This window comes from Lipophrys pholis (assembly GCF_963383615.2).
Source record: "Lipophrys pholis genome assembly, chromosome: 1".
Lineage (NCBI taxonomy): Eukaryota > Metazoa > Chordata > Actinopteri > Blenniiformes > Blenniidae > Lipophrys > Lipophrys pholis.
Genome location: NC_137635.1, coordinates 41942739 through 41960071, shown reverse-complemented (window position 1 = coordinate 41960071; position 17333 = coordinate 41942739). Strand labels below are relative to the sequence as shown.

Genomic DNA, 17333 nt, shown 5'->3' with positions numbered 1-17333 from the left:
TATTATAAAATGTATTTTATTTCATCACTGACAACTTGTGTCCCTGTGGTGCAGAAAAGATACCAGAGTTGTGTTTGTAATGCTTCCATCTGCAATTAAAGACAATTACATCCTCATCCACAACAGTGAACTGAACCATTAACCATCTTTCTATGAATGTCAGTGATTATTGTACTACTCTTTTTAAACCTGACAACATCAGTGTGGAGTTTTAAACGGCTCAAAATTTATAAAACCAAAAAATAAAACTTGCAGGTGTAAATCTGGTAGCTGATCAGTAAGTGAACAAATCTTTTCAAAGACCCCAAAGTCCCTCTACAAGGGGGGCAGAGACCCCCAGGGCCCCAACAACAGCCTCCATCCGTCGTGACTCAAAATTTGCCACCGTCCACAGCAGGATTTTCTATTAGTGGAAAAAACTCAGACTGCTGATTGGAAAGATTTCTTTATTTATAAAACACCTTTCACAGACATGAGTCACAAGGTGCTTTACAGCACTAAAAACTGAAAAAAACAAGATCATTAAAAAAATAGAAGCAACAAAAGCATACATTGTTTAAAAGAAAAAGTAAAATTGAGCAGGTACAGGTCAAAGGCCTGCCTGAATAAAAATGTTTTAACTGCTTCATGAAGTACCACAGGAGTCTACAGATCTCAGCTGAAGGGGAAAAGCTTCAGATGCACAGTCATCACAGGTTTTGAGTTTCAGACAATCATTCTTGCACTTTAAAATTGACTTCACAATTAATCTTTTCAATAAATATAATCAGTCTGTGCAGGATTTAGAAATACATCATGAATTATTTTTCTTTGTAAAGTTTAGATTCTGCCATCAAAAAATACCACTACCAGATGTAGATAACAAACACAATCCGCGAACAATTCTTAAGCAAATTTAATATCTTATCTATGATTTTGGAATTGATAATGTTATCAACTCATAATAATACAATTTTAGAAATGAAAAAAAGAAACATTATACAATTTTATAGGCTTTGAACATGTAGTCTAAATCTGTCTTCTTCAAATTAGCTTTTACCTATAAGGAAATAAGTGACTAAACTATTAAATAAATGAATTAATGATGAATTAATGATGAATGAATGAATGAATGAATGAATGAATGAATGAATGAATGGATGAATGAATGGATGAATGAATGAATGAATGAATGAACAAATAAATAAATAAATAAATAAATAAATAAATAAATAACTTTCTTCAAGAAACTGCACAGCCAGTGTTGTTTCTCATCAGAGCTGAATATTGTGTTGTTTTACACAGTGAATTTGTGTTGACATACTTTTCAGTTTTAAAGATAAATGTCAGTTATTAACATGTTAAAATTAACAAAAAAATAACCTCTTCACGAAATTGAGACACTGTGTGGATTTTAACCAGCAGAGGGCAGCACAATAAAGGTCTGTTTTTATTCTTCACAAGAAGAATAACAAATCACCTCATAGATAGATAGATAGATAGATAGATAGATAGATAGATAGATCCGTTTTATGTCACTTTTCTAGGTGTGGGATAGTATGTTTGCCATATAAAATGTATATTTTGAACTCATTCATTCATTTTCTTCCGCTTATCCGTTTCCGGGTCGCCGGGGTGACAGTCTGAGCACTGTCACCCATATCACAATGCACCATTTAAGAACCTTCCTGCAGGTGGTGAGCCCACGGGAAGGTGGCACCCGGCGTGGTACACGAACCTACTACCCTGAGATTGTGAGTCTCATGCTCTACCAACTGAGCTAGCCGGGGGACTATTTTTTTGAAATGATATCAAATAAGTTTAAATATCCTTCAGACACATTATGGTTCAAATTTTATTTTGATTTAGATATTTCAGAGTGCGGCCTATTAAGGGTTAAAATACCAGATTGATAAACTTAACTGTAATGGCCATTTTGATTTGTGTTTATTTTGGGTGTGAGTGTAGTAAACTGTTTGGTCCACAAGGGGAAACAATTGCATTTAAACAAATATAGGTAGGAATCTTTGTGTGCATCAGGTGGAAGTAATGAACACTTGATTTTGGACTCAAATTATTTCACAGTTCATGAAGTTTGACGTCATCTTCTTGAAGACAGTGCAGGTTTTCACGGCGAGCGCGTCAGTCACTTTATCATCCATCAAGGAAGCTTTAGCTGTGACAATCAAGTCAGCCACACAATTATTTCAGTATCCGGTGTTGTTTGATCAACCATTTGAAGTAAATTCAGTTCAGAAATTAAGATTTTTTTCTCTCACAGAGGAAGAACAGAGTTGACAGTTGTAACTGTCTTGTCAATAAAGAGAAGCTCAACGCTCACAGTGTGGAGGCTGCAGAGCAGAAACCCACAAGACTCGTCTGCTGCAGTGAAGGAAGTGTGATGAGCTCTCAGCAGCTTTATCTTTCTCTTCTAATAACCACAGAGAACAAAGTCACATCTGCTGCTGCACCGTGTGGTTTTATTTCCTCAAAACATTTTTCTGATGAGACCTGCACCCACATACAGGTGAAAATATTTACACTCCAGCCCTGAATGATAAAAACACTTTATGATGGTTTGGAGCTTTTTAGCTTCAGAGCAGCTCTGCTGTTTGTTCACATATATAAACAACAGCATCATCAGCACAGAGAATTACATCAACATGAACACAAATACAAATTATTGATTATCAAACTAAATGGGGGGGTCACCCACACCTGCTTGTCTAAATATTAAATGAATTTGTTCATGTTTATTTCTCATGAGGTTTCCGTCTCTGCTCGTTATTTGTGTCATGTGAAAGTTGTTCCAGCTTCAAGAGTAAAACACTTTCAGATTACTGTTAGCTGTCATCAAACTGAACTAATGAACATGAAGAGAAAACAAAACCCATAAACATAATTGTTATAGTTTATTCAGGAAGATGTTCCAGGTAAATGTAAAGAATCTTTAAAACAGTGCATTTATATCATTAAAAGAACAAGAACAAATAAACATTTTATTTCATAAACTCAAATATCTGCAAGGGAATAATTGGTCATATTTCATTTTATTTTAAATTCCATTTCCAAAATTGTGTAAGTAAAATGTTACAAACATTAAAGTAAAAAAGAAAATGTTCAAAACCAACATGGGAAGTCAAATATTTTAATATCATCACTGCTGCTTGAAACTGTTTATAAACCTATTTATAAAACATGTTATTTCACTTAAATCAACAAAAGCAACCTTTTTATTTCAAATAATGACGGAGCTTAAGTTTGTCTTTCTATTCTTATTCACTGTGTAGAACAGAAGTGTTCAGGAGGAAGATCGTTTTCCAAATAATCTTTGTTGTTCTTGATAGTTGATGACAGAAAACATATTTGAGTTTTATAGCAGGTGTGAGTGAGACATTAAAGCTCTTGGAGGTCAGTCAGCATGTGTGGATCTGGTGGACGGTTCTTTGTTTCTGAGGATCATCATCAGAGAGAGTCCAGAGCAGTAGACCACACTCTTCACTATCAGCACTGTGTACTGCAGGCAGAGCAGCCGCTCTCTGAACCAGTGTGGTGGAGGAGGAGGAGGAGTAGTAGTAGGAGGAGGAGTAGTAGTAGGAGGAGTAGTAGTAGGAGGAGGAGTAGTCGGGGGAGTGAAGGCTTCTATGACTGAAAAAGACAAAGATCAAAATGTCAGTTCTCTTTTGCTCCAAATAATGACAATGAATCACAAAACAATATCATCAGACCTTCATTACCTTGTTCTGTTTCAGCCTGGACTGTTCCTCCCTCGTGCTTCACGTTGCAGCGATATTTTGTTGTAATGTCATGCTGATCCAACACCAAGATGGCAGTGGTGCGTCCCGACTCCCTGAGCTCCAGCTGCTCTCCCTCACTGGAGCGCAGCTCCTCCAGCCTGCCGTTCTGCTTCAGTCTTTTCCAGGAGAACTGGACCACAGGAGGGAACATGTCCGAGGCCACACACAGCAGGTGGTTCTTCCCCTGCAGGTGGTCTCTGGATGCTGCTGGGTACACGCTCACCACGGGCTTCACCACCGGCTGCTCTGTAATCAGACAGCAGCAACAAGCAGCACAGACACAGAACCACAAAGTCAACAGCAGCTTCCAGCACTGAACTGAATTCAGTCTGAACCTGGAAACTACCTGAACTCTGATCAATCAACTGATCATACTGAACACAGTACAAAGGTCACTGCACACACTGTGTTCATGTTGATATGTCCTCATGTGTTGCAGGTCAAAGTCATTTTTAAAAGACAAATAAAGTCTTGAGGCCACACAGTGGGGTCATTGTGAGAATGTCTCTGGTTCACGTCCAGGTTGAACTCAGAGTGAGTTCATGTTGAAGTTTGTATGTTCTTCTCGTGTGTGTATTATTATTATATATATTATAAGTAGTCTGTTTTTTAATAGTCTAAACACAAGTCTTTGGGGATAACTGGTAACTACAAACTAGTTGTGTGTGTGAGAGACTAGTGAACTGTCCAGGGTGTTTTGACTTCACTCACAGTCAGACGGATAAAGACGGAGGACAACAATGTTTAGTCAGATTCTTTATTTTAGTTTATTATTTAGAAAAGTTGGTGACTTTAATAATCTCAAACAATAAAAATATTCTTATGAGGGATGTGAGTTTAATTATAAATATACGATCATTTTATCATTTGTATTTCTGACGATCATGTTTTTTAGATCATATGTTGAACGCTTTGACTTTCACAAAAAGTACAGAAATGTTAATGTATTATGGAATAAAATCAGCTCCGTTAGTATTTTAATGCTTTATAAAGAGGAGGTGAATATGAAAAAAAAGAGACAAATTTTTAGTAAAACAACAACTTTGTCTTTAATTAATGCAGCGGGTTTTTAAAATGTTTATTCTAACTAACTAGCTCATTCTAGTTTCATGTCATCTGAAGTGATAATTTACACAAAAGTTACTCTTCATATATTATGCTTTTAAAACATTGCTGCAATTATCATCAAATTTTACTCATATATTTCATTTTATTTTTAAATGATTATACAGTATATCAAACCAATTGGTTTTACAACCTCGCTATTAAAGTTTTTACAGATAATTAGTAGTAATGAAAAGAAAGTTTCAATTTGGGAAAAGTAAGAAATAATAAAAAGTCACCATGATTAAAGTCAGCAGCATTAGTGTTAATCTTAGTACACATAAGAAAATAGTTCCTCCCAGAGCAATATGAGTTTATAGCAAATGACAAGCTTTTCTTCTTGTTCAGGTTTTATAAACTAGATTACTCAGATTATAATTTATATTGACAAGACTCAATGTGAAGAAAAGTTGTTTTAATTTGTATTTTAACATTTTATTTTTGCCTTTCAAATTTGTGGTGCAATTAAGAACAGGAATTTCCAGCACAAAACGATTTCAGGAATCTGTAAGTTTATTCGTAGAGATTCATATCCACATTTAAAAGAAACTAAACTCTGAACACAGAATAAAAATCGTGCTATAGCACTGACTGAACTTCTACTTGTGTGGTTTTGTCGATGTTCAACACACTGTGTAAAACACAAATATTTAAGTGTTTAACCATGTATAACATAAATTATTTTAACTTTTTCACTGTTTTTATGAATTGGTGTTAATACTCTTTTTAATTCTATTCTTTTATATTAAAAACATTAATGAGATTGCTTTTATATCCATGGAAATCCTCATAATATCACAGTAAATTTACAATTAAACCAACTTAAAAATGTCAAATCATGAATTATGTTTAATTTTAAACATCAGCTTGTCTTTTGGGAAGTAACTGAGTTTAGGATGAATTATGTTTTGTTACTTTACTGAATGAATCAATAAATAACATTTAAATAAACTTACGATAGATACAATTTCTTCTTCTGCAATACAAAAGTAAACTAAACAGTAAATGATAGATATATAATAAATGTTTGTTCTTACCTGTTACATACAGTTTAGTCCCAGAGCCAAAGACTCCCCCCACAGTGAGAATCATTGATACAAAAACCGTCCTGCAGCTGAATGTGTGTTGAGGTGATGAGGTTGTTTCATTTTCCTGCTCCTTGATGTGTTTCTCTAATTTCATATCAACACATTTGTCTCTTGGTTCTTTAATCCAGCAGCACAGCTCTGATGATCATGTCTGTCTCTTGGTCACTTTGCAGTTTTAGTCCATCTGAACTAAAATACTAACTGTTGGACTGAAATGAAACGTTTTACTTGCTAAATCTCCAGATGATGAACTTCATGAAATAAAAGAGTTTATTTAATCTCCACCAGAAGCTGGACCTTGTTGTTTCACACTAAAATACACCAACAACCATTAAATGCTTTTTGTTTACAATAATTCAGAAGATGATCTGTAAGTACTTTGGTAAGACTTTAAAGTTTGACAACAACATCATAATCTAATTCCTGCCGGACATTATAACTTTCTGAGTTTTTATATTATTTGTGACAGAAGTTAAAGTATCAGTTCATCAGTTTATATAACTGAAGATGTGTCACTGCCTTCAAATTCATTCATGGATCTGCTCCAGCACCTGCGACCCTGACCTGGATAATATGATTTAAGATGATTGTGATTCATTAGGTTCTGTTTATATTAATATTCACAAATGTGCCATAAGTTTTTGGGAAATTGTGGTTGTATTTGTATATTTAGAATAATCCATGAGAATGTACCCAGGCACAGGTAGAACATGTAGATTCTCCATCGAAAGACTCAAGCCTGAATCAAACCCAGCTTTTCTCATCGTGAAGCTGAACAATCACTTCCTTGTTGAGCTGCTCTGATTCCTTCTTGTTATAATTGAAGTTACTTTACTTAGTTACAGTTTTCTCACAGTATTAATTCCATTTCTTCTTCTGAACAAACAACAGCTGTATATCTGCTGTGGCTCTTTGATTCTGGCTCCACTTCTATTGAATACATTGTTGGAGTGTAAACATCTTGTTTCAGATTTTCAGATTAAAACTCTTCTGAGTCGGCTACTGAGCAGCGCATGGAGTAGACGTGCTTCCAGAGGCTCTTCCGTGCCAAACTTTAAAATCAATATTCTGACAGTCTACATTTAACTTTTGAAGGTCTCAGGAGTTTCCTGAAACTTTAAACTCCAACTTGCACACTTTGGATGACAGGATGCCCAGGAAGCAAGAAAACACCGAGCCACGCCGACCAGCTTTAGCTAAAGCTAACGTCGGTAGCGTCTCTCAGAGCGAGGACGGAGATGAACCACCGCTGATGTGGGAGAAACTATCAGATAAGATCCTGAAACACATGAATGGAAGTTTCGATAAGCTGGAAAAAATTCTCCAGGCAGTACAAAGCTGTCAAGCTGAAATTTTGGAGAAGGTGGAATCTATTGAAGAGCAGCTGTCGGAGCAGGATACCCGCATAAGCTGTTTGGAAAAGGCATTTTCCGGCCTCAAAGATGAAAACGAAGCACTCAGGCTCAAAGTGGACGACCTCGAGGGCCGATCCCGCCGCAACAATATTAAGATAATCGGCATACCAGAACGGGAAGAAGGAGGTAAACCCACGGAGTTTGTCGAGGCACTCATTCCGAAGCTTCTCGGAGAAGAAAGCTTCCAATCCTCGGTGATAATTGACCGGGCGCACCGAATCCCGCGACCGCCACCCCCGGAGGGAGCTAATCCCCGCGCCATCATAGCCAGGGTCCACTTCTACCGGGAGAAGGAGATCATTCTGCGCCTCCGGAGGACGAAGGAGCTGGAGTATAAAGGCAACAAGGTGCTTATTTTCCCCGACTACACTCCGGAGGTGATGCGACAACGGCGTGAATTCAACGAGGTCCTGGCCGGTCTCCGAGAGCTCAAGGTGGAACACAGCCTCCTTTTCCCGGCAAAGCTCCGTGTGAAACACAACGGCCGCTTCAGAGTGTTTACCACCCCTGGTGAGGCAATGACATTTCTGAACACTGACCTAAAAAATGCATCCTAAAAAGTGTAATATTACTCTACATATATATTTGTTTATCCATATGTTTATGTTAATGTGTTACCTTCAAATCTGATTTATTTGACATAAGAGACTGTCAGTCAATCTGTTTAATTTAATATGTAGAAAGTGGCAGCGGAGTTGAGCCTGCCTTTTTTTTTTTCTTTTTTCCAACCACTGCTCCTCTGGGAGCTCGTCACTAGACGTGCGTTTAGCGGTCCCGTGCTTAGAGGGTTGTTACTGCTTCGTTTGGGGAAGCATGTGGGCGGGTGGGTGGGGAGGATGTTTAATGTGTTGTTTACAGGTGCCTTTTTGCACCTCTGTCTATGGTTACTGTGTGTTGTGTTTAACCGTATTGTGTTTTGTTTTGGGTGGATGTTAGACTGTCTTTACCTCTGGGATTATGTCAATGTGTGATAACAGTGCACATAGCAGCATTAATGATAATTTAACTCTTATTTCATGGAACGTTAAAGGTTTGGGTCATGTAATTAAAAGGGGTCGTGTTTTTTCTCATCTTAAATCCTTGAAGCCAGATATAATTTTTCTTCAAGAAACTCATATCGGGCCAAATGACCAACGCAGATTGAGAGCAAACTGGATTTCTCAGGTCTTCCAAGCTCCTTTTAGTCGTAAAGCAAGGGGGGTCGCTATGCTTCTACGCAAAAATATCCCATTTCACCTTGAATCTATGACGGCAGACCCATATGGTAGATACATTATGATTTCAGGTCATATAAATTCCCTTCCAATAATAATGCTTAACGTATATGCGCCGAATATAGACAGTCCAGATTTTTTTGTGAAAGCCTTTAGTATGATACCAGCCTCCTGTCCCAATGTCATTATTGGAGGTGATTTTAATTGCTACTTAGACCCCGTCTTAGACAGGCTGTCAACAAAACCTCCTCCTGCCATAGCCTCAGTGCAAACACTTAATGATCTAATTAAAGTAAGGAATTTGACTGATGTCTGGCGGTTACAACATCCTACTCATAAAGATTTCTCGTTTTACTCTCATGTCCACAAGTCGTATACTAGGATTGATTATTTTTTAATTTCTTCTGAATTACTTCCCAGTTTTTTAAATTCAACATATCACAATATTTTGATATCTGACCATAGCCCAGTATCACTTCAATTCAAGAATATCTTTTCTAAACAAAAGTTCAGCTGGCGCTTCAATCCTCTCCTCCTTCAGGACAATCTGTTTGTTAGGGATATGACTGCTCATATGGATGAATTTCTTGCCACCAATGACAATGGGGAGGTCTCTGACTCTACATTGTGGGAGGCCTATAAAGTAGTATTAAGGGGCCATATTATTTCATTTGAATCATCTAAAAAGCGGGAACTTAACAGCCGACTTAAGGATATTGAGAGTATGATTTCTGCACTAGAAGAGACCTACAGAACATCTCTCTTGCAGTCAGATTATAATAAGATTTTAAAACTGAAATATGAGTATAATACTATCCTTAGTAAGCGCATAAGCAGCCTTGTCTTAAAGCTTAAACAGAAATCTTTTGAACTTGGGGATAAACCTGAAAAACTTTTAGCAAGTCAACTCAGAGGGGAACAGGCTAAGCAAGCCATCCATAAGATTAAAGCTAAAGATAAAATATTAATGCAACCAAAGGAGATAAACTCTTGTTTCAAAGATTTCTATAAGGAACTATATTCCAGCAAAGTGAATGCCACTGAAGCAGATTTCTGTAACTTGTTTGATAACTTAAATATGTCTCAATTGGACACCACCTCGAGAGATGATATTGACACCCCTATGTCCGAGGCTGATCTCCTTGAGGCTATTCGGGCCTTTCCTCCTGGAAAAGCGGCTGGCCCAGATGGGTTTGGCTGCGAATTCTATAAGGCATTCCATAAAAGATTAGTCCCACTCATGCTACGAATGGTAGCTGACTCAATTAAAAATAAACGGCTTCCTAGCTCTCTCTATGAGGCAAACATTTGTTTGCTTTTAAAAAAAGGAAAAGAAGAAACCGACCCTGCGAGCTACAGGCCTATTGCTCTTCTAAATTGTGATCAAAAAGTTATAACTAAAGTCCTCGCCACAAAATTAGGGAAACACATATCAAAAATTATACATCGCGATCAAACTGGTTTTATCCCCGGTAGATTCTCATTTAGTAACGTTCATTTGCTTTTAAACACCATATACTCGCCCCACAAAAAGGATACACAAGCTGCTGTTATATCCCTGGATGCCCAAAAGGCATTTGATCAGATTGAATGGCCATATATGTTTGAGACACTAAAACGGTTTGGGTTTGGGGTGAACTTTATAGAGTGGGTTAAAATGATTTATTCTAATCCTGTCTCCTCAATCTTCACTAACATGGATAAGTCTCAACCTTTTGAATTGCAACGTGGTGTGAGGCAGGGAGATCCTCTCTCTCCCCTTCTTTTTAATATAGCTTTGGAACCTCTTGCAGTGGGAATCAGGAATCACCCAGGTATTCACGGTGTACAATTTGGTAATGTAGAAAGTCTCGTAAATTTGTATGCTGATGATTTATTGATCTCTCTATCCAACCCAATAAGTTCAGTTCCCAACCTTCTACATTACATTAATTCATTTGGAAAACTGTCAGGATATACAATTAACTGGGATAAAAGTGAATTCATGCCCCTGAAAGATAATCTGTGCCCTGTGTTTTTAAGATCTCTCCCATTTAAAGTTGTTACAACATACATAACTTATCTAGGCCTGAAGATATCCAGAGACCCTAAACTTTTAATGAAATTAAACTTTTTGGACATGATAGAAAGACTCAAGCTCAATATAAGGACTTGGAAATTGCTTCCCCTCTCTATGATCGGCCGCATCAACGCGATCAAAATGGTTACGCGCCCGAGATTCCTGTATCTCTTCCAAAATCTTCCTGTTTTGTTACCATTGTCTTTCTTTAAAATGCTAGATTCAGTTGTTCTCTCGTTTTTGTGGGCCGGTAAACCTCCTCGCATCTCTAAATCTCACCTGCAGAAAGATACAAGCAGCGGTGGCTTTGGTCTTCCTGTTTTTAGGCACTATTACTGGGCTGCAAATGCGAGAATACTTACTTTCTGGCAGTGGGGCTTCCCTGATGGAGACTGTTCTGCCACCTTTCCACTTTGGTTAAAAATCGAAGCCATGTCTGTTTCAGGAACCTCTCTTCCGGCTCTCCTGTTCTCGAGGTCACAACCGTCACGCCAACTACTCGGTCATAATTTCATCCTCAGAAATTCCATAAAGATTTTGAACCAAATGAAGAAGTTTTTTGGTTTACCAAACATCACAGTGCAAACTCCTATCACATATAATCATTTGTTTAAGCCAGGGTTAATGGACAGTGTTTTTCTGAATTGGAGAGAGAAGGGACTTTGTTGTATTGGCGACCTTTATATTGACAATAAATTTGCTTCATTTCTTCAGCTTCAAACTAAATTTAATCTCCCCCAATCACATTTCTTCCGCTATCTTCAAGTCAGGCACTTTGTACAGGAATCAATCCCACAGTTCACAACTAAACCAAAGAGTCAGATTTTTCATGATTTAATGGTTTCACATCCAAACTCCAAACATCTTGTTTCTCTCTTTGTATCTGTTTTTATGACACCAGTAAGTACAGGTCATCTCAGGGAGGCCTGGGCTAGAGAGCTGGGGGCTCCAGTGTCAGATCAACTCTGGGAGGAGGGTTTGTCGAGTATAAAGAGCTGTTCTATCAACTCTAGATATAGGCTAATTCAATTCAAAGTTATACATAGACTGCATTACTCCAAAACTAAACTTAATAAGATCTTTGACTCAGTCTCCCCCTTGTGTGACAGGTGTGGTACTGCAGAAGGTTCATTATCACACCTGTTCTGGCATTGCCCAGTACTGATTCATTTTTGGAGGGATATATTTAATTGGTTTTCCATACAATACAAAACAAACATTCAGCCAGACTTCAACTTAGCAATATTTGGCAGCTCCAACCTGACAAGGCCTTTTCCCTCCCACCAAAGGCAGGCTATTAACGCAGGAATGGTTGCAGCAAAGAAACTGATATTGCTCAACTGGAAGTCTACAACACCACCATGCTTCAAAAGGTGGCTCAATGAATTGCTTCTCATTGCTAAGATGGAGCAAATCCGTGCTAGCAAACAGAACTCTCCTGGTCATTTCATTGAAATGTGGAAGCCTTTTCTGGCTATGCTCGATGAGAGCTGACTGTATACACTGATGGTCTGTGCTGCTATATTGTGTGTATAATGTGTGTAAATTGTGACTATTTGGCATACTCATTGAGGATTATGACTGACTCCCACCCATGTGTGTTTTGTTTTGTGTTGTTTTATTGTTTGTTTTCTCCCCAGGACTGTTTTTAAGAGAAGGACAGATTTTTTGTTTTTTTTCTTTCATGCAGGGGATTATGTTCCTTTTTGCAGGCCATTGGCATCTTTGGACATCTACCTGTACACCCCTTGCCTCTCAATACTATGTGTAATACTGTTCCCTGGGTATTCTCGTCTTGTCAATCTGTGTGTGTTTTTGTTTTGTATTGTACAAAAAAGCTATAAATAAAATAATTTAAAAAAAAAAACTCTTCTGAGTCTGACTGAAAATAAACTCAGAAAGTCGTCGTCTGAAACAGACTTTTATTTTTAATGATAACTGCATGAAGACTTTCCATCTGGAGCAAAAACTGTCAGCTGAAGTTTGTACCTGCTGATGTGGAATGTAATGTGACTTTTAGAGTCTCGAAAAATCAAACCAGAAGGTTTTATTCAAAATGTCTTCCTGATGATGGAGGGTTTCATGTGTTGTGTTATTTCATATATTCAGTAATACATATGATGTTGTCGTTAGTGTTCTTGCCTCACAACTAGAAACCAGGTTGAGTTCCAGGTCCTTCAGTTTGATGTTTGCATGTTCTCCCTGTGCCTGTGAGGATTCTCTCAGTAAACTCATCTTCCCATATTTCACTGACATGCTTGTTGTGTGTCGGTGGTTTTCTGTTCCTCTGTGTGTTTCCTCTGTGTTGGAATATTGGAGTCACGCTGCTCTTTGCCAAAGGTCAGCTGAAATAAGCGTTACCTCTCTGAGACCCTGACTTGGAAAAAAGAGGACGAATTGGAGTCGTTCCAGCTGAGGCTCAAAACTGGAGAATTATCTTCCTTTAGTATATTTAACTGAAATAATCTATTTCATTATACTAACTCATATTTACTGTTGACATAAACAGTTATGTTACATCTTTTGGTTTGTTATTCAGTCTGATTGATGTTCAGATATTAGTTAAAAACATGAACATTAATTGATTTAATTTGAATCAGATGAAAATCAAGAAGAAACTCACTAAACTAAACTGTGTTTGTGACTCAGACTGAGGTGGAGTGAAATATGTGAACCTGCTCTCTGGTTTACTGTTTACTTCCTGTCACACACTTTATTTGACATCAGTTGGTTTTTGTTCAGGCTGCAGGGATCATTTCTCACTGTGGGTGTTACTTAACCAACAGAAGCAGTAGTAGGTGGCTGAATGATCTGATTTGATTTTGTTAATCTTTAACTCACAGTTGTTTTGTTCCTTCACAGCTGAAAAATCCTCTCTCTGAGGATGATTGTAACGCCAATATATTGAACAATCACTCCTTTTAATATATAGAATCACTCTGAATGTTGCTGTGTCTTTCTTCTGGTACCAGTAAACAAAATCTTCGCCACACTGATTAGTTCCTCCACAGCTGAAGGAAACTGTTTGACCGACTCTCCTGGTCAATGTCAAATCGTCCTGAATCAGCTCTGCTGCCATGGCAACCATCGCTGTAGAGACACAGACAGACAGGAGCGGGTCAGTGCGACATGATTTGTTCCAGGTAGAGTTTTCTGGCTCCTGATTGGCTGGAAACACTCACCTGAACACAGACAGCAGAGAGCAGCAGCTGGGAGGAAAAGCATTGTGTGCAGTGGTGTTTCCTCTGGAGAACCTGAGGAGAAGTGGAGCTCTGATGCAGCCGAGGCCAAACGAGGACGAGCTGTTTCAGCAGACAAGGTCATGTGGTTCCTAACAGGTCCTCAAACCTCCTATCAGCCCACAGATAAGCTGCTGATTGACAGCTCAGCTGAGGCTGCTCTGTGGTTTCATCATGCCTGAATCCAACAAAAAGATAGAAACGTACGTAATCTGGTCACATGTATGTATATGTTGGGGCCGTAGATTCAGTTAAATGTTTCTCCTAGTTTCTCCCCCGAAAGGAAAACACCAGCCACAATGGATAGGCCATAAAACAGCAGGGGAGCGAGCCAGACCCCGAAAGTGGCCAATGAGGATGCTTGAATCCGACCCGAACACACCACAGGGGTCCAAACCCAAGTTGGTGAGACTCATTTTCTATCAAAGCTCTCGGCTGTTCTCAACTGACCATGGAGGGAGAGACATCTTTTTCCCTCATCAGGATGGTAAAGAGAGCACCAAGCAGAAACAAAGAGACAGAACCAACGCCAGCCCGCTGGACGAGCAGGACCCAGTTTGGACTACATCTTCTGTTTTCCGCTATTTTTCCTGTTTTTGGGAGATTCTGGAGACCAGAGCCAGTGTCGTCTCCTCCCAAGATCATCCTCTCAGTTGCACTCCTGCAGCTGGAGCCAGGCCTCTGATTTCAGGACGCTGAAATTAAGACCCGGTAACAACAAGTTACCACCGCCTCCCAGAACCAACAGCACCACGGATGGTGCTGTCCAGAACCGGAGGGTGAGAGCTTTTGTCTGGGCAGAGAATAGTTAGAATGATGTTCTGTTGAAAATGCAATGTGTTTCCATGTGCCGCTCAGAAGGCAGCAGCATCTCATGTTGTTTGTGTATGCGCATTCACGCGCACCAAGTCCAGAACTCTGGTTTTCCACTTCAGAACCAGAGGTCCGAGTGAGCTCCAGGCCCACTGGGAACTCTGTGTGGAGGAACCAGGGTTCAGAACCGAGCGGCGCAGAATTCTCTGTCTTTCTCTTGTCTTCATCCTCTCTCATCTCTCCCTCTCTCTCACTAACCCGCAGCCACGCTCCCCCCTTATCTGATCGAGATAAGCTCACCAACTGCATGTCAGCTGCTGCAGAGCAGATCTGCCGTGATCACAAGAGCCCTAACTGCCGGTCCCGACCTCCACTTAGGTGCTCAGAACCGGGCCAACGGAACCGCCCGTTCGTTACGCCCTCGGTAGACTAACTCGCTCTGAGACCGCCCTCGCGCACGCGCGCTCGACGGACGTCTTGTTTATCTGGCCGCTAAGCAACCGCCGCGTCCCCAGAAAGAGCAAGTCATCACACCCCCTCGTCACGCACACACGCACGCACGCACACACGCACGCACGCACACACGCACACACACACACACACACACACACACACACACACACACACACACACACACACACACACACACACACACACACACACACACACACACACTCTTTGTACATAGTGTTTGCTGTTTAATAGATAAGATCTCCGTGTTAGATGTCGTTTGCTATTTGAATGTGTTGATTTATGAGATAATTTCCGAATTATTTATGAATTAATACATTTTTATTAATAAACGCCTGTTAGCTGAATTGTACGCTTCTTGGTGATTATTGTGTATTTATTGTTGACAATTCACTGGTTTGTAACAGTCTGTGCTCGGATCTCACACCTTCCATTCTATTTAAGATTGTTATATTTCATGCAGAAATATTAACTAATGAAAATTTACTTTTTACAAACGAGACTGATATTTTGGTATTAGCTATTTCCAGTTTATCTGGTGGTGCCCCGATTTATTATTAATACATAAATAAGAAATTTATGCAAATTAATAATTTTTTTATTAAAAATTAATGATAATTTTTCATTTTTTTGTTTTTAAAGTAATTATTCAATTACTTTAGGAGTTGTTAATGAGTAAATGACCGTTTACTTCCATTAACAATTTCAATTTTTCATAAATTACTTCCAGTGATTTATTACTTTTAGTAATCTATTACTTACAGTAATTATATGCTAATAACCAACCACAAACCCCAACATATATATATATATATATCTTGAAAAATGGAAAAAGCAACAGCAACAGAGGAATAAAAACAATGACAATCCAGAAGGCCTTTACTTTCAAAAACATTACAAACAAGATTGTGTATAAATCATTCTTACACACTCACATTTATTGGAAATGTAACACGTATCAAATAAGTTTGAATATGTAAATGTTGTACTTTCAACTTCTCTGTCTAAAGGTTGATCTGGGATTGACTGGATCAAAGATGAAAACAATATATTTCTAATAGTCTCAATATTATTATTTATTGAAAAAAATAGTTATGTTAAATCTTTGGGTTTGATATTCAGTCTGATTGATGTTCAGATATTAGTTAAAAACATGAACATTAATTTGATTTAATTTGAATCAGAACAAAATCAAGAAGAAACTTACTAAACTAAACTGTGTTTGTGACTCAGACTGAGGTGGAGTGAAATATGTGAACCTGCTCTCTGGTTTACTGTTTACTTCCTGTCACACACTTTATTTGACATCAGTTGGTTTTTGTTCAGGCTGCAGGGATCATTTCTCACTGTGGGTGTTACTTAACCAACAGGAGCAGTAGTAGGTGGCTGAATGATCTGATTTGATTTTATTAATCTTTAACTCACAGTTGTTTTGTTTCTTCGGAGCTGAAAAATCATCTTTCTGAGGATGATTGTAACGTGAATTTATTGAACAATCACTGGTATCAATACGTAGAATCACTCTGAATGTTTCTGTGTCTTTCTTCTGGTACCAGAATCTATAACTATTGTAACACTGATCAGTTCCTCCACAGCTGAAGGAAACTGTTTCACCGACTCTCCTGGTCAATGTCAAATCGTCCTGAATCAGCTCTGCTGCCATGGTAACCATCGCTGCAGAGACACAGACAGACAGGTGCAGGTCAGTGTGACATGACTTGTTCCAGGTAGAGTTTTCTGGCTCCTGATTGGCTGGAAACACTCACCTGAACACAGACAGCAGAGAGCAGCAGCTGGGAGGAAAAGCATTGTGTGCAGTGGTGTTTCCTCTGGAGAACCTGAGAAGTGGAGCTCTGATGCAGCCGAGGCCAAACGAGGACGAGCTGTTTCAGCAGACGAGGTCATGTGGTTCCTAACAGGTCCTCAAACCTCCTATCAGCCCACAGATAAGCTGCTGATTGACAGCTCAGCTGAGGCTGCTCTGTGGTTTCATCATGCCTGAATCCAACAAAAAGATAGAAACGTAATCTGGTGGCAAAAACAGGGAGAACATTTCTTTTCTCACATATACAGGTTCGTAAGAGTAGTAATACAGAATATTATATTTTAGTTTAATTAAGTAAAATAACTATCAGCAATAATCTGATTTCTTTC

General features: G+C 38.8%; 1 protein-coding gene across 1 annotated transcript; it reads right to left on the bottom strand.

The window, feature by feature from the left end:
* Positions 1–2441: 2441 nt before the first annotated feature.
* On the bottom strand, positions 2442–17029 carry LOC308120886 (immunoglobulin lambda-1 light chain-like). Its single transcript, XM_080481786.1, has 5 exons — positions 16946–17029; positions 16527–16853; positions 5918–5950; positions 3717–4022; positions 2442–3627 (listed from the first exon to the last, which is right to left on the bottom strand). Exons 1-5 carry the CDS (start codon positions 16986–16988, stop codon positions 3392–3394), a joined length of 945 nt encoding a protein of 314 aa, XP_080337912.1. The 5' UTR covers positions 16989–17029; the 3' UTR covers positions 2442–3391.
* Positions 17030–17333: the final 304 nt, after the last annotated feature.

Bases quoted from the DNA above. Each gene is read 5' to 3' on its own strand.
- LOC308120886 (XM_080481786.1), bottom strand. From the start codon at position 16,988: ATGCTTTTCCTCCCAGCTGCTGCTCTCTGCTGTCTGTGTTCAG. The intron at 4,023-5,917 runs GTAAGAACAAAC...GTCTGATTACAG, and splicing joins GACTAAACTGTATGTAACAG to AGCAGCCGGTGGTGAAGCCC. The intron at 3,628-3,716 runs GTAATGAAGGTC...TGTCTTTTTCAG, and splicing joins CCAGGCTGAAACAGAACAAG to TCATAGAAGCCTTCACTCCC.